The sequence below is a fragment of the Temnothorax curvispinosus genome, unplaced genomic scaffold, assembly GCF_003070985.1.
Source record: "Temnothorax curvispinosus isolate PA1 unplaced genomic scaffold, ASM307098v1 QBEX01009655.1, whole genome shotgun sequence".
Lineage (NCBI taxonomy): Eukaryota > Metazoa > Arthropoda > Insecta > Hymenoptera > Formicidae > Temnothorax > Temnothorax curvispinosus.
The window spans coordinates 1-23,939 of record NW_020219435.1 but is presented as its reverse complement, the minus strand read 5'-3'; the positions used below and the strand labels follow the sequence as shown (position 1 = coordinate 23,939).

Here is a 23,939-nt window from a genome sequence, read left to right as displayed (position 1 = left end):
GCGGCGCGTCGCCGGCTCACGTACACTTACTCGCGTTTAAAGTACGTTCAAGTAGCAATTTAAGGCGAGCCGCGCACAGACCAGCATCGAATCCTACCGCTATACTCTGCATCTCGCATCGAGGAAGCGTTGAGAGACTCGAAATATTAAATCTTTTGTCGCGTCGAGTGAGATTCCATCTCCTCCGCGCAGTAATCATCGAGCGTCGAGAGACTTCTCCTCCGCTCATTGCACTCCTGTGGAGCCATCGTGGAGACCGCGGCCACCTCCAAGTCGGACGCCTTCTCCGGGCCCGGCACAGTAGAAGCGGAGGCGCGGAGTGGCCCCACTCCAACAGCGACCAGAAGGAAGAGGTGCCGAACCAGGACGCGGAGCCAGAGACGAAGAAAGCGCCACTCCTACCCGCCAGTACCTCAGGAACGGCACACGAAGGGGGCGGAGCCCGCTAAACCGGTGTCGCGGGAGCGGCACCAAGAGACGCCGGCCCCTGTGAAACCTCGTCTTTCTAATCAGCCTGTGCCGCAGGAGCGGCAGGCAACGAGACGGGAGTTGGATAAGGGACAAGCGATACGTCCGTGGAAGCTCATTCCATTGGAGCTCCCGGAGGTGCGCCGCACCAGGTCAGCCGGACTGACGTTCCCGAAACGGGATTGCCGCATTTCTCGGCCACCGGCCCTCCACCTGATCCGCGTCAAGGAGACGCGAACCACAGCGTGCCAGACGGTGCTCAGGCGAGCTTTCCTGGCTCCGTCATCGCCAGTGGACCCACCGGATCAACCGACGGACAAGCCACCTCGCACCCCGGGCTCTAAACTCGACCTCAATAACAACTCGGTTTCCTCCGAGCCCCTTGCAAAGAAGGCCATCCGCCACATTGAATTTTAAACCGTGCGTTAGCACTTATTTTTTGATTAGGCGCCTTCAAAGCGCCGCCTAAGACAATGCAAACATAATATATGTAATTTAGACACAGAATATATTGTTTTATTACCAAATCTTGTCTCGCTGACTCACCGCCACCGTCCTGATCCCTATTGCGACTCCACGATATCGAACATTTTGGTCCTTCGAGCCGGATACTCAACATCTGGCGTTTGCGTGCATGGATTTTGAATCCACTGTTCGACGGTCGCAATAGAGTCAAGGATCGAACAAAGGAGGTAGAGACAAGATGAGTATGGACGTAGAAAGCCTCCTTCGAAGGCAGCACGAGATTCAGGGCCGCCTTGCGCGTGCATCCGAAAATCTGAGGAAGGCAGGGGCGACTAAGATAACCGCAGGAATCGTGGAAACGCGATTATCGGCATTGGAAACGAACTGAAATAAGTTCGACATGAACCACGAGACGCTGATGAGCGCTCATCGAAAATCTCTGAGCGATCACGATTACCTCACTTCGGATTTCTACACGACGACGGAGGAAACATACCTAGTCCAGAAGGCGGCGTTCCTAGATCTACTGGCCGGCCTCCGGCCCGCTGCAGAGCAACACGGGAGCGCGGTGACCAGGCCTGCGGCAGGCACGATGCGCAAATCGCTGCCGCGCATTGAACTGCCGCAATTCTCCGGTGACTACGCCGAATGGCCAGCTTTTCGGGATCTGTTCCACTCCATGGTGGACAAGGACTCACTATTGGAGAACGTGGAAAGGTTCTATTACCTCAAGACTAGCTTGAAAGGAGAAGCAAGCCTGCTCCTCCGCAATTTGCCGACCACGGCCGAGAGCTACACTCGGGCGTGGGAGATCCTTACGGAGCACTACCCAAACAAGCGATTGCTGGTCCGCTCTTGCTTCGCTGCCTTCACTTCACAGCCGAAGATGAAGGGGGAAGCAGCGAGCGAGTTGCGGAAAGTATTCCACGGAATGCTGCATACCATGGGCTCCCTGGAATCAATCGGACGGCCAGTCACGAGCTGCAGTGACTTGTTCGTCCATCTTATCGTCGAACTGCTCGACACCCGCTCGCGGCGCGAGTGGGAAATTGCGGTCAGCGGAACCACGAATCCGCCCTCGATTGACACTCTGAAGGAATTCCTGGAGTGTCGGGTACGTGCCTAGAAGCGCTCCAGCCGGAGAAGACGGGTCAGACCTCGCCTGCCAAAGGAGACTCACGTAGATCGGCACACTCGCACGCCGCATCTCGCAAGTCGAAAAGCACTGATCAATGTTCATTCTGCCAGAAAGAGCACTTCCTTGCCTTCTGCGAGAAGTTTCGCAGTAAAACGCCCTCTGAAAAAAGGGACTTTGTCGTTCAGCACAAACTGTGCATGAATTGCTTCGGCAAACACGCCGTTGCCGATTGCTCGTCAAAGCGGAATTGCGCCGCTTGTCAGGAGCGTCACCACAGCAGTATCCACGATGTGTGCGCTAAAGCTGCCACAACGATCGCCGCGGCCCCCATTTCTCTCCACGCAGGACAGACCAAGGGCCCGTCGTCTGGGGTATTGCTCGCCACGGCACGAGTATTCGTGGATAATCGATACAATCAACGCATCATGACACGCGCATTGATTGACCCAGGATCGGAGGTTTCGCTCGTAACCAAGGCTTTGGTGCAGCGTCTCCGACTCCCACGCCAGCCAACGTCCACGATCATTGTCGGAGTAGGCGGAAAACAGACAGGGATTGCTCGCGGGCGCGTGTCAATCACTTTGTCATCCAGATTCGCAGACTTCACGACGACGATTTCAGCCCTGGTTCTTCCGCGGATTACACGGTACGAGGCACGCGCAGAAACCTCGCGCTCTCGATGGGAGCACCTGGAGGGCCTTCCACTCGCAGACCCGGATGGTCAAGCAGATGGAGCCATCGCCTTGCTTCTCGCCGCGGACGTCTACGCCTCCATCATCGACGAAGGAATTTGGAAGGGAGGTGTGGGAGCTTCAATTGCACAAAAAACGTCGCTGGGGTGGCTAGTGTCAGGCGCAATTGCCTCCCCATAGGGCAATTCAGTCGAATCCTTGCAGTGCTCGGTCGACGAAGAATTGTCAAGCATGGTTCGGAAATTTTGGGAGCAAGAGGAGACGGTTCACTCCCCTCTGCCTCTCACCGACGAAGAACAGGCGTGTGAGGACCACTACGTCCGCACGCACTCACGACTGCCCGACGGGCCCTACATGGTGCGCCTCCCCTTCAAGAACGCACCGCCAAACCTGTCAGGGACACGACGCATTGCTGTGCGCATGCTGCAAAGCATGGAGCGCAAGACGGACAACGATCCGGAATTACATAAACTATATTCAGAATTCATGCAAGAGTACGAGGACCTTGGACATATGGCTCGGGTGCTGCCGGCTGCCGAAGAACTCGACGAGGCGCAGCGATGCTACCTGCCACACCACGGGGTACTCAAGAAAACGAACGACACCGTCAAGATACGTGTCGTGTTCAACGGATCGGCACGACTAGGCTCCGGTGACTCACTCAACTCGCACCTTCTCACCGGGCCAAATCTATTGCCGGCACTAACGGACGTGCTGCTAAGATGGAGACGACATCGCTACGTAATAATAGCTGATATCCAAAAAATGTATCGCCAGATCTCAATGCACCCTAGCGATAGAACATATCAACGGATACTCTGGCGACTTAAAAACTCACCCGAGCTGCTAGAGATGCTACTAACGACAGTCACCTACGGACTAGCGAGCTCGCCATTCCAAGCAATCCGAACGATGCGACAACTCGCCAAGGACGAGCGACATGCCTACCCTCGGGCAGCGTCCATTCTGGAGGAGGAGACATACGTCGACGACGTACTCTCCGGAGCGGACCCGAAGACGACGCAAGGGATCTCGTCCACGAACTGACGTCACTGTGCATAGCGGGCGGCTTTCCGCTACAAAAGTGGGCGGCAAACAAAGCCGCGATACTCAAGGACGTGCCAACAGAGCACAGGCAAGTGAAGGACTTCGACCTCTGGGATCAGAACGCCAGTCACGCCACTCTAGGCGTGCAATGGCACCCACAGGATGACACCTTCGGCTTCAAGGTCCGGCCGGTGGAAACCACAAGCATCACGAAGCGAACAGCTTTCTCACACACAGCTCGACTGTTCGATCCACTCGGCTGGTTGGCCCCAGCAATTATCCTAGTCAAAATGCTAATCCAGACTGCCTGGTTGCAACATCTCGATTGGGACGAGCTTCTCCCCCCTCGAGATCAACAGGACTGGCAACAACTCCTACGCGAACTGCCGATGGTCGAAGCAAAGCGGATCCCGAGATGGCTGCACACGGGCAGCTCCAGCTCTCGTCTGGAAATCCATGGCTTTGCAGACGCATCGGAGAGAGCGTATGCGGCGGTCATACCTAAAAGCGAGCACTGACGGCGGGCGGAGCGTGGTCACTCTCCTCACCGCCAAGAGCAAGGTCGCGCCCGTCAAACGGGTCACCTTGCCACGCCTCGAGCTCAGCTCTGCAGCCATGCTGACTAGGCTAGCGGCGAGAGCGCAGGAAACACTGAAGCTCGTGGTGTCGCAAATTCATTTATACTCGGACTCCGAAGTGACGCTGGCATGGATTCGGGGGCACCCCTCTCGCTGGACAACATACGTCGCCAACCGGGTGGCGGAGATACAGCAGCTGCTACCGGAGGCAGCATGGCATCACGTGCCAAGCCGGGACAACCCCGCGGACTGCGCCTCACGTGGAATGCAACCCAGTGAGCTGGTGGAATTCGGGCTGTGGTGGCAAGGGCCATCGTGGCTGACGGAGAACTCACCACCCCCACTACGGACCTCGCCGCGCCTGGCAGAGGACGAGGTTCCCGAGAGGCGGGCACACATTAACACAGTGACCATAAAGCCACCCGAATCGGATATGCTGCTTCGATTTTCAACGCTGCGACGCCTGCTACGCGTCTCAGCATGGTGCCGACGCTGGTTACGGGCGATCCAAGCCCGACAATTCTCTGTTTCAGGCACATCACTGACTCCGCAGAAACTGGAAGGCGCCCTGGGGACCTGGATACGAGAGGCCCAAGCAGCCTGGTTCTCGGAAGAAATCAAAGCCCTCGACCGTGACAAGCAGCTTCCGAGGCGGAGCGCATTGCAACGCCTCAGCCCATTTCTCGATCATGACCACGTCCTTAGAGTGGGAAGACGACTGAAGCACGCGATCTTAAGCGACGATGAGCGACATCCGGCCATTCTTCCTCGAGATTCGTGGCTCACAACGTTGATCATTCACGACCAGCATAGGCTCCATGGAGGCGTTCAGTTAACCCACGCCTCTCTCCGACAGAGATTTTGGATCCCAGGAGGGAGAGCACGAGTACGACAATGCATCCACCAATGCATCACATGTGTGCGCTGGCGGGCGAAAAGCCCACAGCAGCTAATGGCGGACCTGCCGCCGCCCAGAGTGAACATAGCAAGAGCGTTCACTCACACAGGCGTGGACTACGCCGGGCCGATTGCGCTGCGCACGACCAGAGAACGAGGACACAAAACTTACAAGGGGTTCCTCGCCATATTTGTGTGCATGAGCACGAGAGCAGTGCATCTCGAAGCCGTGTCCGACCTGACCACAGATGCCCTTTTGGCCGCCTTTCGCCGCTTCACATCAAGACGAGGCCTCTGTGAGGTCTTGTACAGCGACTGAGGCACCAACTTTGTGGACGCCGACAAGGAGCTGCGGAGGTTCTTCAAGGCCGCAATTTACGACAATCCGCAGTGGACGAACCTCCTGACAACTGAAGGTGTAAGATGGAAATTCAACCCACCTTCCGCACCGCACATGGGCGGACTGTGGGAGGCAGCCGTGAAATCGGTGAAGCACCATCTTCGAAGAGTCATCGGCAGCTCCACGCTGACGTACGAGGAGATGGCGACCCTGCTGTCACAGATCGAGGCTTGCCTAAACTCCCGGCCCCTCCAGGCACTAAGCGACGATTCGGAGGACGTGGCAGCACTGACGCCGGGACACTTTTTAATTGGGACGGCGCTCATCGCAGTTCCGGAACCCTCACTGTCTCAGGCGCCTACGAGTCACCTCGCCCGTTGGCAGCACCTCCAACAAATGCGAGACCATTTCTGGGAGCGATGGGCTCACGAATACTTACAAACGCTGCACGAACGCTCGAAGTGGCGAACGAAGGGAACCAGCTGCAACCCAGGGGATCTGTGCATTATCCGCGGCGAGACGACTCCACCATGCCAGTGGCCCCTTGCCCGAATCACCGAGGTGCATCCAGGCGAGGACGGGCAAGTGCGGGTGGTGACAGCGCGAACGGCCACCACGACCCTCACCAGACCGATGGCAAAAATCATCCCGCTTCCACAAACCGGCGACCAACACCAGACAACATCGTCCTAGGACCAGACGAGGCGGGCGGTATGTTCGAGAAGTCAAACATGTGCCGCGCGCGCCTGACAAATGCGCGCCCGGCCAACACGCGCTTATCAGATTTCGCGGCTCGCTGCGGCGCGTCGCCGGCTCACGTACACTTACTCGCGTTTAAAGTACGTTCAAGTAGCAATTTAAGGCGAGCCGCGCACAGACCAGCATCGAATCCTACCGCTATACTCTGCATCTCGCATCGAGGAAGCGTTGAGAGACTCAAAATATTAAATCTTTTGTCGCGTCGAGTGAGATTCCATCTCCTCCGCGCAGTAATCATCGAGCGTCGAGAGACTTCTCCTCCGCTCATTGCACTCCTGTGGAGCCATCGTGGAGACCGCGGCCCCCTCCAAGTCGGACGCCCCCTCCGGGCCCGGCACAGTAGAAGCGGAGGCGCGGAGTGGCCCCACTCCAACAGCGACCAGAAGGAAGAGGTGCCGAACCAGGACGCGGAGCCAGAGACGAAGGAAGCGCCACTCCTACCCGCCAGTACCTCAGGAGCGGCACACGAAGGGGGCGGAGCCCGCTAAACCGGTGTCGCAGGAGCGGCACCAAGAGACGCCGGCCCCTGTGAAACCTCGTCTTTCTAGTCAGCTTGTGCCGCAGGAGCGGCAGGCAACGAGACGGGAGTTGGATAAGGGACAAGCGATACGTCCGTGGAAGCTCATTCCATTGAAGCTCCCGGAGGTGCGCCGCACCAGGCCAGCCGGACTGACGCTCCCGAAACGGGATTGCCGCATTTCTCGGCCACCGGCCCTCCACCTGATCCGCGTCAAGGAGACGCGAACCACAGCGTGCCAGACGGTGCTCAGGCGAGCTTTCCTGGTTCCGTCATCGCCAGTGGACCCACCGGATCAACCGACGGACAAGCCACCTCGCACCCCGGGCTCTAAACTCGACCTCAATAACAACTCGGTCCCCTCCGAGCCCCTTGCAAAGAAGGCCATTCGCCACATTGAATTTTAAACCGTGCGTTAGCATTTATTTTTTGATTAGGCGCCTTCAAGGCGCCGCCTAAGACAATGCAAACATAATATATGTAATTTAGACACAAAATATATTGTTTTGTTACCAAATTTTGTCTCGCTGACTCACCGCCACCGTCCTGATCCCTATTGCGACTCCACGATATCGAACAAACTGCCTCCCAATAAGGCACATTTACTAATTCTTTGTTTGGCTCGCATGGAGATAAAATTACATGCAGATCAGCTGGCACACTTACAGCTCTCGCACCTACCATTCGAAACTTTGTAACGATGCACCCCCAAACATGCATCGTTCCGGCAAGAACACCACGCCGAGACCACCCCGCCGACCACCCGCTGGGTGAAAAACGGGCACGATGTGCCCAGCGTATTTTTTAATCATCTCATACGTTAGGAAGTCCGCGAATGGACTTAAACGCGGCAACCGCTTCACCGCGCCGAGCGGTGCCGAAGGCGGCCGAAGACCGCCGAACGCGATCACGGCGTCGGGGCGCCGCAATCCCCGATCGTTCCGCCGCATCGGCCCGGCGCTCGCGATCGCCGTCGCTACCCCCACCACGCCGCAACGCCGCCGCGACGCCGCCGCGACGCGTATAAAAGCCCGGCGTCGCTGGCACAGAGCGCGATTCCCGATCATCCGTCTTCCAGACAACACCGATCCTAAATTCCCGCACGAAAGCTAATCCGAACGTAAGGTAGAGCGCCTTCGGCATTCTCTGTCTTCGCCGAGTGTGTCTCGGCTAGCGACCAGCTTTTCGTTCCTATCTGAATCACCCGAAGCCGTCCGGATACGAAGGTAAAGCGCCCCCGGCATTCTCTGTCTTCACCGAGTGTGTCTCGGCAAAGGACCAGCTCATCTTCCAAATCATCCGAAGCCTGTCCGGACAAGACGGTAGAGCGCCTCTGGCATTCTCTGCCCTCGCCGAGTGTGTCTCGGCCGACGACCCGCTTCCGCCGCGTTATCCACGCTTCGCGATCCATATTGCCGCCGCGCTTCGCGCCATTTTTCCGCGCTCCGGGCCGCGCCGGCCGGGAAACCGGCGCCGCCCGTGCCGATACCTGCCGTCACGCGATTCGGTCCGCGCGAATACCAAAAGCAGCGGCTCCGCCCCGCACATACCGCGAGTTACCCCGCGCCGCCCGCGACCAAACCAACGTCGCCTCGCACGCATCGACCTATTGTAAATGCCGCAAGCATAGATTGTAAATTGTCATAGAATAAATTCAACTATTTTCTTGTAACCGAGACGCGCCTTCATTTCGCTAACCTCGCCCTCCGTCTGCTTCTCCGCACCTCCTTCGAACCCCGGCCAACCGCGAACTCGATCCGCGCTTCGAAGACAGGTTGTTTTAACTTTTCTATCGTTTTCTTTACATAGGAACTCTGGTGAATGACTAGAAACTTCTCTTTTCTATCGCGTAATATTTGCAGACCCACGAATGTGCTTGCATCCCCGACCGTTATATTAAAGGTATTTTTTAACCTATTAATTATATTATCTAGAAGCTTTAGAGATCGTGCTGCGACTAGTCCGTCGTCTACAAATAAAGCTAGTTATACTATATCATTATCAAATTAACCGATAAACACACACTCGTCGGCTTCACATTTTTCAAACCCGAACTTATTCAGAAATTGCGTGAACTTTTTGTTCCAACACTTTGGGGCCTGTTTCAGACCATACAAGGCTTTTTCGAGCTTACACACCACACTTTTCACTGCGTCGTCTCGTGATTCTTCTCCGATGTCGAGTCCCTCCAGCACCTCCATGTAGATCGTCTCGTCGAGCTCCCCGTACAGAAACGCCGTTTAAATATCAAACTGCGTTAGTTCGAGATCTTTCTTGGTGACTATCGCCAGAAGTACTCGTATCGTAACGTACCTGACTACTGGGGCGAACGTTTCGTCATAATCTATCCCGTGCTGCTGTCGGAATCCTCGTGCGCACAGTCTTGCCTTGAATCTAGATTGTCCTTTGGCATTTGTTTTCACTCTGAATACCTACTTGGAGTCGATTATCTTCTGTTCTGACGTCCTCGGTACAAGCGACTACGTGTGAATTTTCTCGTGTGCTTTTAATTCTTCCTGAATGGCCCTTGCCCACTGCGTGGCATGTTGTCCATTTGTCGCTTCTCTATACGTGTTTGGTAAAATGTATTCCGCGACATCCGCCTCGTATCTTTCTGAAGGCCTGACTGTTTCTCGATTTTTCAATCGAATATGCGGAGTTTCTCGAGGTTGTACAACCTCCGCTGCTTCGACTGCTTTATTTTGTACAGCGCCTGTGGCATTCTCTGGCTCGTTTTCGATGTCTTCTTGCTCTTCCTCGTCTTCTCGTGTTGCTTCATTCGCTGGAAACACGATCTCGTCATCCTCGTCGTCGTCTTGCAGTTTTTCTTTGCTCGCTACTGTCTTTCCGAGTTTCTCATAAAAAGTTACGTCTCTCGTCACACTCACTTTCTTCGATACTGGATCGTATAACCAATAATTAGTGGAATCGTCCTGATAACCGACGAAAATTATTTTTCGCGCACGTGCATCGAATTTTTGTGTGAATTGCTTTTGTATATGGACGAACGCTTCCGAACTAAAGATGCGCAAATGTTTCAGATCCGGTGTTTTTCCAACCCACATTTCGTATAGCGTTACTTCGTCACTCGACCACACGAATCTGTTTAACACATATACCGCAGTGTTCACCACCTCTTTGACAAATTTTGAGACAGATTTTTCGCATACATCATTGTGCGGGCACTCTCAACTATTGTACGATTATCGCGCTCGGCTTTTACGTTTTGCTGCGGAGTGTATGGCGCCGTGTTTTCTTTCTTAATACCGCGCGACACGAGATATTCGTTCATTTTTCGATTACAAAATTTGGGCCCGTTGTCCGATCTCAGTATTTTCATCGACCGCCCAAATTTATTCGGCATAAACTTTTTGAACTCTTAAAATTTTTCAAACACGTCAGACTTATGTCTTGTGAAATACACGTGCCGATAATTACTCGCGTCGTCTTTGAACGTTAAAAAGTACTTCGCTCCACCGAGAGACTCGACTGTCATCGGACCGCACACATCCGTGTACATTACTTTGTTGGGCACAGTCGATACTTTCACTGAGTTTTGTCTGAACACCAAACGATGAGCTTTTCCGAGTTGGCACGGTTCACATAAAAAGTCACTTTTGTCTGTCAACGTTACGCCGTTCATCAGACCTTTCTTACGAGCTCGCGTATCGCGCGCTTGCCCACATGCCCCAGCCGTTCATGCCACAACCTCACGTTTGGTTCTTCAATACTTCCTGGTTTTACTACTTTGAATAACATTCGGTAAACGTCATTACTCTGTTTCGCGCCTAACGCTACAACTTTATTATCGCGCACTATTTTCACGTAGTTGTCGCGGAATCTCACCTCAAACTTTTTGTTTGTGCAGACGCCGAACGAAAATAAATTCTTTCTCATTTTTTAAATGTACAGTACGTTGTCGATGCGCGCATTCCGCCACACACCGTTTATTAATTTCTTGATGTGCATTGTACTCTCTCCGACGATGTCGCACTGCTCGTTGTCTCCAAGCGCTATAGTTCCGCCACTCTTATGCTCTCAATAATTGGTAAGCCACTTCTGCCGATAGGTGATATGTTGTGACGCGTCGCTATCTGTCAAGAAGACATCGTCCTGACTGATCTCCATCAGCTCTTGTAAGTCCGATCGATCACTCGCGTTTTCTCTCGACGCACGCTTCCCGCCAATTTTTTCTTCAGCCATAAATGCGCAGTCACCAGACTTGTCTTCACCACTTTTCTTCCAACGCTCGTTTTTGCACTCGCACGCAAAGTGCCCCATCTCGTGGCACCGATAACACTCGATTTCTTTCTTTGGCTTTCGCGATTTCTTCTTGCTTCTATCGTTCTTCGTCGCGGCTAATGCATTCGCTGCATCACTGTCCGCACCGAGTCTCATGTCCTCTCGGACGAGTTTTTTTTCCAAGTTGTCCAGAGCCGGGTCGACGCTATTCCAGGCCGTTCCTGGTTCACTCCGGTGTCACAGGTGTTCGGATGGAAGTTCGAGTCAACCGCCTAGATACTTCACTCGGCAGAGGCAGAGAACACTCTCTACCTCCTGGTTGTTCGACTGTGAGATTTCGGGATCCGTGAGCAGCGGAGAATCGGTCGGATCGGTTGCTGGCTCACGGCGGAATCTAATAGTTAGCAACATCGCTCGGTTTATATACGCCCGCGATGGTGTGTCGGCGTGGCGAAGGTATACGCGACGGCAATTGCGCGCGCCGGGATGGAGCGGCGGAGCGTTCGGGAAGTACGGCGTCCCGACGCCGCGATTGCGTTCGGTGGGTCTCGGCTGTTTTCGGCACCGCTCGGCGCTCCGAGTCGGTTGCCGCGCTAAGTCCGTTTGCGGATTAATACGCGAAATGAATAGATTAAAAAAGGGCACAAACGTGCCTTGTCTCGCCCGGCGGGTGTTCGGCCGGACGGCATCCGGCTATTGTTCGCCGGGAATGATGCGTCTCGGGGCGCATCGTTACATCCTTGCTTAGGGTCTATGATTTATTCCGCAGTCGACAATGGGAATTAATCGAGTCAAGTCAGCGAAGTCTACACGTCAACCATAGCGAATCTACAGTTAAAAATTAAAACATGCGTTTGAGCTGTAAAAATGGAAATAAATGTGGACACATGTTTTTGACCGTAATGCAAAACGTGTGAGAGACAATAAGTGTGAATTTTAGAATTATACGTACTAATAATAATGAGGAATATCGCTATAATGATTTCAAGTACCGTACTGTTTTGAATCCCATGTGTGACTGAGCATTATCGCTGTCTCGCAATCGACTGACAACAACGTATGTTAATCGGACAGTAAATAAGTCCCTATGAATTGTCAACAAGTTCGCTTAAAATACTAAAATAGGAACCATCAAGTGTGACGTGACAAGTCGCGTCTACTTCCCGGACGGGCTCGGCCGAAGGAAATTCGAGGATGCCTTCTCCTCGGAGCGAGGGGAGGGCGGTTGCGTAATATTAATTGATCTAATTAGCATTTAAGTTTTTAAGGGATCGCCGGTGGTGACCGGAATCAGGCTGTAACAGCCGAGAGCCGCAACGTGGAAGAGCTGTCAGGACTAAGGAGGCGGCCGGGGGACATGGTCGCCAGTCGGGTCGCCCGGACCTCCCCGCAAGCGCATTGGAGTACCGCCGGTCGGAAGCCACTCCGCACTCGGTCACAACAGCGGCAGGAGAGGAATCGAGAGGACCCCGGGGCACACCCGAGCGAAATGCCACTCAGGCCAGAGTGCCCAGGAGCGGCCCAGGGAAGTGCACGGCCCTGTGATCGCCACCCCGAGGGGCTGCTGGTGGACGGGGCCGAGGCCCGACCAAGGCGCCGGCTCAATCATCGCGGCCCGGACAACCGGTTAATTTCGAAAGCCCGCGCCAAGTCGGAGGTAGCTGGAGTGGCGCCGCCGGAAGAAGAGGCGCGCGGGAAGTCGAGGCGTCGGTGAGAGCGCCCTAGAGTTAGAGTGGCGCCACCGGAAGGAGCGGCGCACGAGCAGCCTTGGCGCCGGGAGCGTTAGGATCGACAATCCGGTTGCGCTACACGTACGGCGCCGGCGCGGGGAACCGGCGCGATCCCGGCGAACCATAGTCCCGACACTGTCGTGCCGGCGAGAAAATTATACCACATATATACAATATATATAGTAATATACATGTCAATGTCAATGTTAAATGAGTTAAATCGTTAAATATGTCAATATTATTGACACAATAATGTCAAAAAAACTAAAAAAAAAGTAAAAAATGGCGGAATTAATTGAATAGTCGGACAAATTAACTATCCGGCTATCCAGCCGGATAGTCGGGCTATCCGGCTATCCGGCCGGATTGCGAAAAAGTGGCCGGATAGGCCGGATACCGGATAGTTGCCGGATATCCGGCACATCCCTATTGACTAATTTCGCGTATTGTTCCTCATTCGTCGCGCCGTCGTCGTTGAGTCGTCCCTCGACGTACAGGAAACTGTCGCACGGCAGTGTATACAGATCCTGCTGCTGTATGGGTATTCGTATCTCGTCGTTGTGTCCGAACGTCGTGTTGACGTACGGGTTATACGTGTGAGTCTCGATTCCGACGATGCGCTCGTCGAAGATCGGCTCACCGCCGATACTCAGGATGTCGGCCATGATTTTTTCTCTCGAGGTAGAAACGACTCGACGGTGACGCGTTTCTCACGGCGAGACCCAGCGATCGTAGGAATCTGACGTTGGCGTTGCTGAGAACGGGTCCCCCTCCTCCGCCTCTTCTCTTTTCTACGCTTCCGATCTCGTCGTAGAACGGGCTAGCTCGCTCGTTCGTACAATTCGCGCTAGATCCGTTCAGAACGAGCATCCCTCCTCTCGCTCTCTCTTTCTTCAGGGATACGTGCACACACACACTAACCGTGACGACGACGTACGTGCAATCTGATCGTTATCTCCTCGCCGCGAAAGTCGATCAGCCGATCTTTCTGATCCACGACTCGCACCGTGATATCGGTGACGTTTCGCGCGACGATCGAGAGGTAAATGATCTGCGTCGGAGTCTCCGACAGTTTATATCCTGGTGGAACTTTCGGCGCGAATTCGTGTATCGCGTGCACCGAGCGTCCGTTGCTGTACGCTCCCGCGGTGATACTGTACTCGATGCGAATTATGTTCACGCTCATGACGTCAACGGGTCCGTCGGAAACGTACCATTTGTTCGGTTTTAGGATACGGTCGCTCGAGAAACCCAAAAGAGAACCGATGTTGTTCGGTTTTGTAAAATTCACTCGGTAGGCGCACTTTATCTCGCTTCTCATGGTATTCTCATTGGCGCGAAGATTGAGCACTCTGTCGCCACCGTCGTCGTCCCCGTATATGTCATAACCGTCACCATCGTTGTCATCGTCGTCTTCGTCCACGTATGCGCGATAAATCTCGTCGTCGGTTTCGTCCTTCTCCGTTCGGTTTTTTTCTTTTACCCGTCCAGCGTCGTCGGTCCGCAATTTTCCTCCTTTCTCCTTACTTTTATCTCTCTCGCGGGCGCGACGTTCGCGATGGAGAAGAGCGGCGCGCAGATATCTGCTCACGGCTCGCAGCTCGTACGAACCTTCCGGAACGACGATTCGCCGGTCGTCCTCGCCGTAGTAGAAGCAATTATTCGCGGACGTAACGTTCGGTATCGAATTGTACGTCTCAAAAGTCGCCAAAGCCAGCTCGTATTCGCCGTCGCTCAGATCCAAAACGGGAAAATGACTTGCCGTGAGAACACTGCCGGTCCCGGTCAACGTGAGCGTCAGCGACATCGCGGGAGAACGTCGATCGTCCGCACGCTCCTCCCCAATCGATCTCGCAAAGAAATCGCAGGCACAGCTGTCCGCAGATTCTCTGATCGAATGTCTGGAACGCGCGACGATTATACGTCACGATCGTGCTCTCGCCGCCACTGTCGCCGAGATACCGCGCGAGATCCCTCGGAGATTTCCAAACGCGTCGAAGTAGATCGCCGAGTTCCCTTTTTTCGCGTAAGCGACCCAATGCGTGCCCGGGCCCATCGCGTCGTCGAGATTCACGATGCCGCACTCCGCGCGTCGCACCCTCGTCGGCAGAGCGTCGCGCATGAACACCTCGCGGAAGAACGGCACGCGCAGGCGACGCGCCGCTCGATCGAGCTGTTCGTCGGTCGTGACGCCGTACGGAGGTAGACGCGCTAACCTCGCCTTTTTACGCAAAGTTTTTTTTTTCGCCGACTCTCTTCGCCCCACCTCCGCGCTTTTTATACGGCGCGAGGTACAACCCGCGACCCTCCATCGCGCGATTGTGTCGCTGCAATTCGTCGAGCTGTTTTTGCGCCGATTTGTTGGCGCTCATTGCTTTGGCCACGGTGGCCGCGCCACCGATCAAGGAACCGAGAGCGCCCAACATCGGTAGAAAGGGCAAGAAGCCGCCGCGTTTCGCCGTCGGAAGAATCCTCCGCTTCTTCCTTCTCGTCTTCGCGCTTCTCCTCAATCCTGTTCCTTTTCTCGTTTTCCTTTTGCGTTCCATACCCATGCCCAGCTTCGTCTTCGTTTTCATAGCCGCCCATACGGTCGCCGCGGCGAGTTTCTCACCGGCCGTGGAATCTTTCGCGGTGACGCGCTCGCGCGCCCTCTCGGCGAGCCGTCAATCGGCGACGTATCGCTCGGCGAGCTCGCTGCTTCGCGAATACGCGATGTCGTGCTCCCGACACGCCGCGTCCAACGGATTGATGCCTTCTTCGCCGCGCGCTAGTTTCTTCGCTAGACGCGTACCAGGCCCGCAGAACTGATAACCGGGTATGTGCAGTTCGAAGGGAAGAGCGTTTATCGCGCGATTGAGCAGACCGGTGCCGCGCATTCGGTCGCGGTTGCGCGAGGAGGATTCGCTTCTTCTTAGTTCGAACGGGAAATCGAAGATACACCGTTCACAGGGCGAAAGCGATTGCACTCGTGGCAGTCCTTGATGAGCGGCGGCGGACCGTCTATGTGCGTTCGCTGCCACGGACGATTGTAGTGTCGCATGCACGGGCAATATCTCTGCACCTCGGGATCCGCTTGTATATGTTCCGGCAAACGGTCCCACAACAGGTGCACGTATCTCCCAAATTGACGCAACAGAAGGACCTTCGGAATGTAGTGCAACTCTTCCACCGTTAGATTGAGAATTTCGTAACCGTCCACCAGTATGGGAAACACACCACTGTGAGACATCTCACCGATGCGCGCAAACGATTCGTTGATTTTAGAAAATAAATTTTTTTTCTACGGATACGGCAACACGCTCGCGCTACTTATACCCGCGCGCGAGGCGTTTGCGCACGCGCGACGAAACGAAACGACGTCCGCGTTTCCCCCTCTTTTTTTCCAGCGATCAAGAGACTCATCGCGAACGAACCGAGCGGAAAAACTCGAGGGAGAAAGAGAGAGAAGGCAAACATGCGATTCGTGCGACAGACGGCGACGTTAGGAATCTCGAATCTGGATCGCAAAACGTCGGCGGGGTCGGCCGCGACCGAGAGAGGAAACGGAGAATTGCGCCGGCACGGTCCTCTCCTTCCGAACGTCGTCCGTTGCATCATTTGCGGTCCCTCCAATTGCGGTAAGACGAACGTTCTGCTGAGCTTGCTGGACCAACTGCACGGTCTCCGTTTCGAGAACGTATACGTGTACTCGAAATCTCTGCAACAACCAAAGTATCGATATCTCGAACGATTGTTCGAGCCTATAGACGAGATCGGCTATCACGCGTTTTCCGACAATCGAGACGTCGTTCCGCCCGACGAGGCGCTTCCCGACTCGGTTTTCATCTTCGACGACGTGGCCTGCGACAAGCAAGACAGAATGAAGGAGTACTTTTCTATGGGTCGACATTCAAATATCGATTGCTTCTATCTCTGTCAGACGTACGCCAAGATACCGAAACATCTCGTGCGCGACAACGCAAATCTGCTGATCCTGTTCAGGCAGGACGGCACCAATCTGCGACACGTGTACGACGATCACGTGAACATCGATATGTCGTACGACGAATTTTGCGCCTTCTATCGCGAGTGTTGGCGGCGCACCTACGGTTTCGCCGTGATAGACAAGGACAGCGCGTTGCGAGGCGGACGGTACAGACGGGGCTTCCACGATTTCGCCGTGCTGTAGGGTCGATCAGTGCGCCTCGTCAAACGACGCGAGTATGAGCGCGATCGCGGAGGAGAAAACCGCGCGAGAAATAGCCAAGACGCGCGCCTCGATTCGCAGAAAGTACGCCGCTCTCAGGGCCGGAAAAATGGAGAGCGAAATCGCTCTGGAAAAGAGATACGAGCCTATCGTCAAACCTCTGAAACGGCTCGCCGATGACGTGGAACGCAGAGGTAAAGGACCGGGCAAAATCGACGACGACAACGGCGCTGGCTTTGCGTTCCCGAAATAGATGAAAGCGACGAAAAAAGCGAAGAAGGACAGCGAGAACGGCGACGACGACGACGACGCTGGCGCCGACCTGGAGCGCGATTACTGGGAGGACGACGACGTATTCGCGCCAATCGGGACAACCGCAACGGCAGAAAAAGGAGAGTCGCGTCCGGCACGGCTGAGTTTGGCTTCCGCGACGACGACGACCGCGATGAGCTCCACGCCGACGATTTGGTCCAGTTTTTACCCAGAGAACGCGAGATCGTATCGGAGACGACGACTCCGCCTCCCACGTTGGAGACGTCCGCCGGGAAATCTTTGAGTGCGGCGGAAAGTCACGTCGCGACGTTTTGACTAGCAAACTAGGATCCCGCTAGGGGCGGGAATACTTGGGCGCTCTTCTGGGCGGCGACAAAAACAAGGAGCTCGACACCGTTTACGGAGTGCATTTCGGCGAGAAAGGCGCGATGCTGGGAAACAAGCGATTCAAGCTGAAACCGGATGACACCATGGTCATCGACGGTGTACCGTACAAAGGCACGCGCGGCCTGTACGAGTTAATTTTCATGGAAAAACCCGACCCTAAAATCTACACGGAGAAGGACAAATTAACCTACAGGAGCATACTTTTTTCTACCAGCGCTCACAAACGCGGCGGCAAAGCCGACAATCCCGTCAAGGGCAACAAGGGACCAAAGTACAAAAATATAATAGCGCCACTCGTAAACTTGTCCCTCAGAGTTGGAACTACGAAAGGTGCCGGGCTACCGTCGGCCATGCGACTGACCGACAACGCTATCGATTACGTTCACTGGGACGATCCCAACGAGCTGGTCGATAGACTTCGACTGCTGGACGCCTCTCGTCGGGCCGGCAACGATGCTCACGACAACGAAATCCTGTCGATAATCGAGGAACTTCGCGAGGCCGGCTTCGTCATAAATTGATCGGTCGCGTCGGTCGCGACGTCAGTGCGAGTCGCGCGCCCGCCAGCGCGATGTCCGTGAACAAATTCGGCATGTTTCTGACGAATCGGGGCAGCGGCGACGGAGTTGACGGTGCGTCCGCGGTGAGATTGCGCTCCTCGATCGAGTCCCTGCGCAATTACGCGCGCAACAACGCGCTCTTCATGAGCGAGGATTTTTACGACGCGAAGGAGCGCAAGATACGAAGAGTGGCCGTGCCGGAGATCGGCACCGACGCGGCAAACAGGAGTTACGTCGAGGACGCGATTGGGCAGCTGAAAAGCGTTTTGATCGAAGAGATCAAGAATAACAACGCGATCCGAGATTTGGGAAACAGAATCGCGGCGTTGGAAAGTGTCGCGCTCCGTTTGAACGCTCAGGATTCCTACGACGCGTCGGGACGCAAGATACGACGCGTAGCCGCGCCGGAGGTCGGCGCCGACGCGGCCAACAAGAGGTTCGTCGAGGGAGCGATCGCGGAACTCGGAAAGACTTTGAGCGTCGCGATAAAAGAATTTAAAGAGGAGTTCGTTACCGTGAAGAATACCGCGGATAAGCACGAGGTTGAAATCATCGCGATCAAGACCGTTTTGAAGATTATCAAACAAAATGAGCGTGGAAAAACGTAGACTCGTCGAAGAATTGCACGCGCCGGCGCGAAAAAATTTTCCTCGCCGCCGCGTCGTGGTGCGCGGTTACGACGACCTGTGGCAGGCCGACGTGGTTGAGATGCGTCCCTATTCGTGCGCGAACGCGGGCCACAATTACATTCTGACAGTCATCGATGTGTTAAGCAAGTACGCCTGGGCGATCCCGCTCAAGAGCAAGGGCGGAAAAGAGGTCGCGACGGCTCTCCGAAAGATCTTTCGCGAGGACGCGCGACACCCCAGGAATCTGCAAACGGACAAAGGAAAGGAATTCTACAACGCCGACGTGCGCAAAATCTTCGACGAGCGCGAGGTGAATCACTATTCCACGTATTCGGTGATGAAAGCGTCGGTGGTGGAGAGATTCAATCGCACGCTGAAAAACGACATGTGGAAACTCTTCACGCTCCAGGGATCGTACAGATGGATAGACTCGCTGCCGCGCCTCTTGTCGAATTACAATCGTCGCAGACACAGAACGATCCGAATGCGTCCGGCGGACGTGACGCCCACCGTCGCCGAAAAATTGCTGCGCACGGTGTACGGTCGCGCGAAGATAGCCGCGCCGGCGAAATTTCGAGTCGGCGATCCGGTGCGCGTGAGCAAATTCAAAACGATCTTCGAAAAAAACTACACTCCCAATTGGACCACCGAGATCTTTCGAATAGCCAAAGTACAAAGGACCAATCCCGTTACGTATCTGCTGAAAGACGTTCGCAAAGAAGCGATAGCCGGAGGATTCTACGAACACGAGTTGCTGCGCGTCTCCAATCCCGACGTTTATCTCGTGGAAAACGTTCTGCGCAAGCGCGGCAATCGAGCGTTCGTGAAGTGGTTGGGAATGGACAGTTCGCACAATTCGTGGATAGATAAGGCGTCTGTGTTGTAAAAAGAAAAAAATACTTAGACATTAGTAGACAACGCTTACTTTATTGTCAATAAAAATTTACACATTCGTCGATTTGTTTCTTACGTGTTGTTGATTTTTACGATAAAACAATTTTTAAAGCGTACAATATTGTTTCACCCCTTTTTTTTTACAACGGTATTTTGTAATGTCCCCACGGAAGCGTCTCCTCGCCGTTCGACGACACGTATCGCTTGTCGTCGTGCGGACTGAGGGCTAGTTTTTGCTCCGACACGGTGTTAACCTCGTGCAGCGTCGAGCGTATGCACGACTGGCGCGTCTTCAGCTCGCGCGCGTTCCGCAGGCACTCCACGTAATCCTCGAACGTGATCCTCTTCGCGACTACGTTTCTCTTGACGCCCTTTATTCTCCTGGTGTCGTCGCGTTCGAGTACCTTGTAAGTGTACATCTTCGCTCTGAGGCCCACGAACTCCGTCATGATCGCGCCGTTGTTCTCGTCCTTCATCAAACCTGGCACCTTCTTGTTGACGCGCGGCATACCGTGCGCGTTGTTCTCCGCGTAATCGCTCGTGTCGAACCTGTGCACGTCGCGTTTCATACGCTCGTACGCGTCTTCGCACTCCAGCGAATAGATCAGACTGTCCGTATCCGTATAGGCAATTCGACAACGGTCGCGATAAAGCGGCACCATGTAGTCGTAGTAAAACTCGTAGAGACGCGTTTTGGATATCTCGAGAATAGACATACCCACGTAGATCGGCTTGTTGAATTTTACCTCGAGCCTTCGCAGCTCGATCGCCACCAGATTCTCCGAAAAGACGCTCCTGCTGTGAAAGTTCGGCTTAGCGATCAACGCCTCCGCGCTGTATCTCCCGTCCCATCGCGTCACGAGACGCACGTCCACGTGATCGCGCACGTTCTCCATAGTCTTGCCGAAGACGGCGTTGTTCATCAGTTTGTACAAATTCCGTTCGAACTTGTTGCTCGCGCGCGTCCTAAGCGCGGTGTTCAGCTCGATGTAGACGCGAAGCCACGGCGACTGGGCGAATCGTAGAACGCGACGAACGCGCGTCAGACGCATACCTAGTCGCAGACATTGCTGCAGGTTTCGATAGTGCGTCACGTAGCGCGATTTGTCGTAGAGAGTGGCGAGCAGTTTTTCCTGTCGCTTGCCGGGCGGTTTGTCGCGCGTCGGGCACAACGGCAGATCCGCGTGGGCGTCGTGCAGGTCTCGCGGGTACTCGAGATCCACCTCCAAAATGTAACCGACGTCGCTGTCCGTCGGCACGGTTGTCGCGTCGAAATTCTCAGGATCGTCGAGTCACTGGAAATTCGCGTAGGGCAACGATTTGCTCATAGCCCAGCCGTACAGATTGTTCACGTCGTAATACATGAGATACGTAGTGGGCTGGGACGAGTCGTGCGTCGGTACGTGCCTGTTGTTGGCTCGCGCGTACCTGAGCGAACATTGACTGAGGCCGCCGCGTATTCCGCGTTCCACGAACAGCACCATGTCGATGTCGGTAAGCAGCTCGAAACGCACGCCGGTGTACCTCAGCATGGCGTCCCACGTGTACCCCGGCAACGGGTAGTAATGCGCGGGATCGAGTCCGTAACTCGCCGAACACGCGTCCCGAAAATTTTCAAATATATCCGCCAGAAGAAGCACGTCGGTCTTGAGATACAGATCGCTGTACTCGCCGAGATCTTGCACGCGAAAACGTCGCCAGACCCTTGTCGCGTGCTCGTAGTCGCTCTCGCTCGCGGTCTCGTCGGTCAGGGAGCTGTAAAAGGCCTCGCGCGGCGGAAGTTCGGTATCCCGCAGTTTGTCCGCGCCGTCGACGTACTCGTACGGAAACACACCCTTGCGAGTGAGCAGATCGAGATCCTCCGCGCTCAAATCCGCGTACTCCGAACGCGTAATTCTCAGCTTGTCCCTGTTCAGATAGGACGCCAGGGTTTCGATACTCGCCGCTAAAAATTTATACGAGTCCACGAATCGAAGCTTCACGTACCGATCCCATTTCCCGTCCGTCTGCGTCTCCTTAACGGTCTTCGAAAAAGATATGTAGCTTTCCTTCGTGAGCGGCAGCAGATCGACCCCGCCCTCGAAATCGTTCGCGATTTTCTCGACGACAAAGTGCGCGTCGTAACCCGACAAATTGTGAAAGAACACGGGAATCACGTAAACGTTTCTATAATTCAGATTGCAACGAGAATGCGCCGGACCTCTGTAACGTCCGGTTAGGAGACAGTGATCCCGCACGCGATTGTTCTCCGGTTTAAACGGTTTCTCGCACACGTGACAATGAGTCGCGAGCAGAAATTCGTTTTTCTCGTCCTCCGTAAGTTCCACCATCGCTACATTGGTGGAAAATTTATTCTTAACGCGACGCGCGAGAACGCGAAGCTTGTTCACGAACCACGAAACGCAATCCTTACCGCGACGATATCTGTACGCGGACGCGGTATCGTCGTATGTGCAGCACAGATAATAGCCCAGGCTGAACGTGACGCTGATAAGCGTATCTTTCCGTTCTCGGGCCCCCCTCGACGTTTTCCCTCTCCCGTCGTTCGAGAAAACACTCCAGATCCGCGTACACCACGAAGGGAAGTCGCTCTTTTCTGACGTAATTGTCGAAAGACAGCCACTTGTCGCTCTCGTTCGGGAGAACGACGGCGCAGTCGTTCATTCGGCCGCAGTCGACGCTGTGGGCGACCAACTTGTCGCGCGTATAGAAATAGTGTAGACATCTGCGAAAAAATAACGTGCGAGCGATTACTGCGTGTATGTAAAAAAATAACGCCTCGTCTTTTCCTTGTTTCCCGTGTTTTCTTTTTCATTTCATTTCTTTTACCTACCGATCGCAAACGTGCTTCGCGTACCGTTTCGCTGTCAATTGCGAATTCACCAATCGCGACAGATTCTTTATCCAGGCGAAATGGCCCCTGTTGACGCCGCACAGCGTATCGCGCAGATACAGCAGATTTACGTGCCTGTCCCGCTTATCGTCGGTCAACCGCAGAGGCACGATCGCGTTGTGGTCGGCGCCCCGGCCGAATTTAGTTTTTTTTTCAATTCCTTCCCGAGTTGTAAACACGTTGATCGATACGTCGTTCTGACGTTCAAATTTTCCGATCTTTTTCAGATCTATGGGAAAATCGATCCCTTCGAGATTCAGCACCGTCGCGTAATCGGGATACAAGCCGCATCGTTTCGCGTGCCGCTCGGCGGGATACAAAGCGGCGACCACCGCGCGCGCAAAACACGCGTCGTTCTCCGACGGCACGTTGACCACCGCCTTTTTAAGTCTTATACCCAGCGGTATTTTCATCCAACAACCCACGCGCATGGGATTACGCTTGTTCACGTTCACGATTAGGTTCAATATTCGCGACAACGCCCATCCGTTGTCGCGTTCCTGAAATTCTTCCAACCGCGTTAGAATCGCGTTGCGCACGTGCCTATCAGTAGGTAAGCTATGGGAGTTCTAACCCATGGGGCAATGAGGGGGGGTGAGGGGCGGAGGGGGGGACCGCGGGCAGAAGGGGAACCGCGGGGGGGGGACCCGGGGGTGGGGGGCCGCGGGGGAAGGGGAACCGCGCGTTTTGGGCGCCGCGAGGAGGGGAGGGGGGGACCGCGCGTTTCGGGCGCCGCGGGGGAGCGGGAAGAAGGGAACCGCGCGTTTCGGGCGCCGCGTTAAAGGGGGAAGGGAAGAACCGCGTTTTTTCGGGCGCCGCGGGGAGGAGAAGGGGGAAATCACGTTTTCCGGCGTCGCGGGGCGAGGGGGGATCCGCGTTTTCGCCGCGCCGCGGAGCGTTCGCGTTTTCGAGCGCCACGAGGCGACGGGACCCGCGTTCGCGTTTCGCCGCGCCGCGGAGTCCACGTGACGTCACATGACACGCTCGCGTTATCTCTCCCTCGTAGATGTTTCTCCCCCGTCCCCCGTTCGTCTTCTCGTTCGCGCGGTCTCTTTCCCTCGCGCGTTCTCGCTCGCGATCGCGTATCTTTTCTTTGCCAGCGATATTTAATCGTTCAGATCTTCGCAATATTTAATTTTTAATATTACATTTAAGTAAACGATAAACGGCTGCTGCATGGTGACCGCCACCACAATCCACATATACGTTAAATGTGATATCTTTGTCAAGAACATTCGTGATGA

General features: G+C 54.8%; 2 protein-coding genes across 2 annotated transcripts; one reads left to right on the top strand and one right to left on the bottom strand.

Annotated features, from left to right (window-relative positions):
- The first annotated feature begins 4,425 nt into the window (after positions 1–4,425).
- LOC112459225 lies at positions 4,426–5,604 on the top strand. Its single transcript, XM_025023244.1, has one exon. It carries the CDS (start codon positions 4,426–4,428, stop codon positions 5,602–5,604), a length of 1,179 nt encoding a protein of 392 aa, XP_024879012.1.
- Positions 5,605–19,942: 14,338 nt separating this feature from the next.
- Positions 19,943–20,854, bottom strand: LOC112459224. Its single transcript, XM_025023243.1, has one exon. The coding sequence runs from the start codon at positions 20,852–20,854 to the stop codon at positions 19,943–19,945; it is 912 nt and encodes a 303-aa protein (XP_024879011.1).
- Between the last annotated feature and the right edge of the window lie 3,085 nt (positions 20,855–23,939).

Excerpts from the sequence above, each read along its gene's own strand:
- LOC112459225 (XM_025023244.1), top strand. The coding sequence starts at position 4,426 with ATGCTGACTAGGCTAGCGGCGAGAGCGCAGGAAACACTGAAGCTCGTG.
- LOC112459224 (XM_025023243.1), bottom strand. The coding sequence starts at position 20,854 with ATGCGTCTGACGCGCGTTCGTCGCGTTCTACGATTCGCCCAGTCGCCG.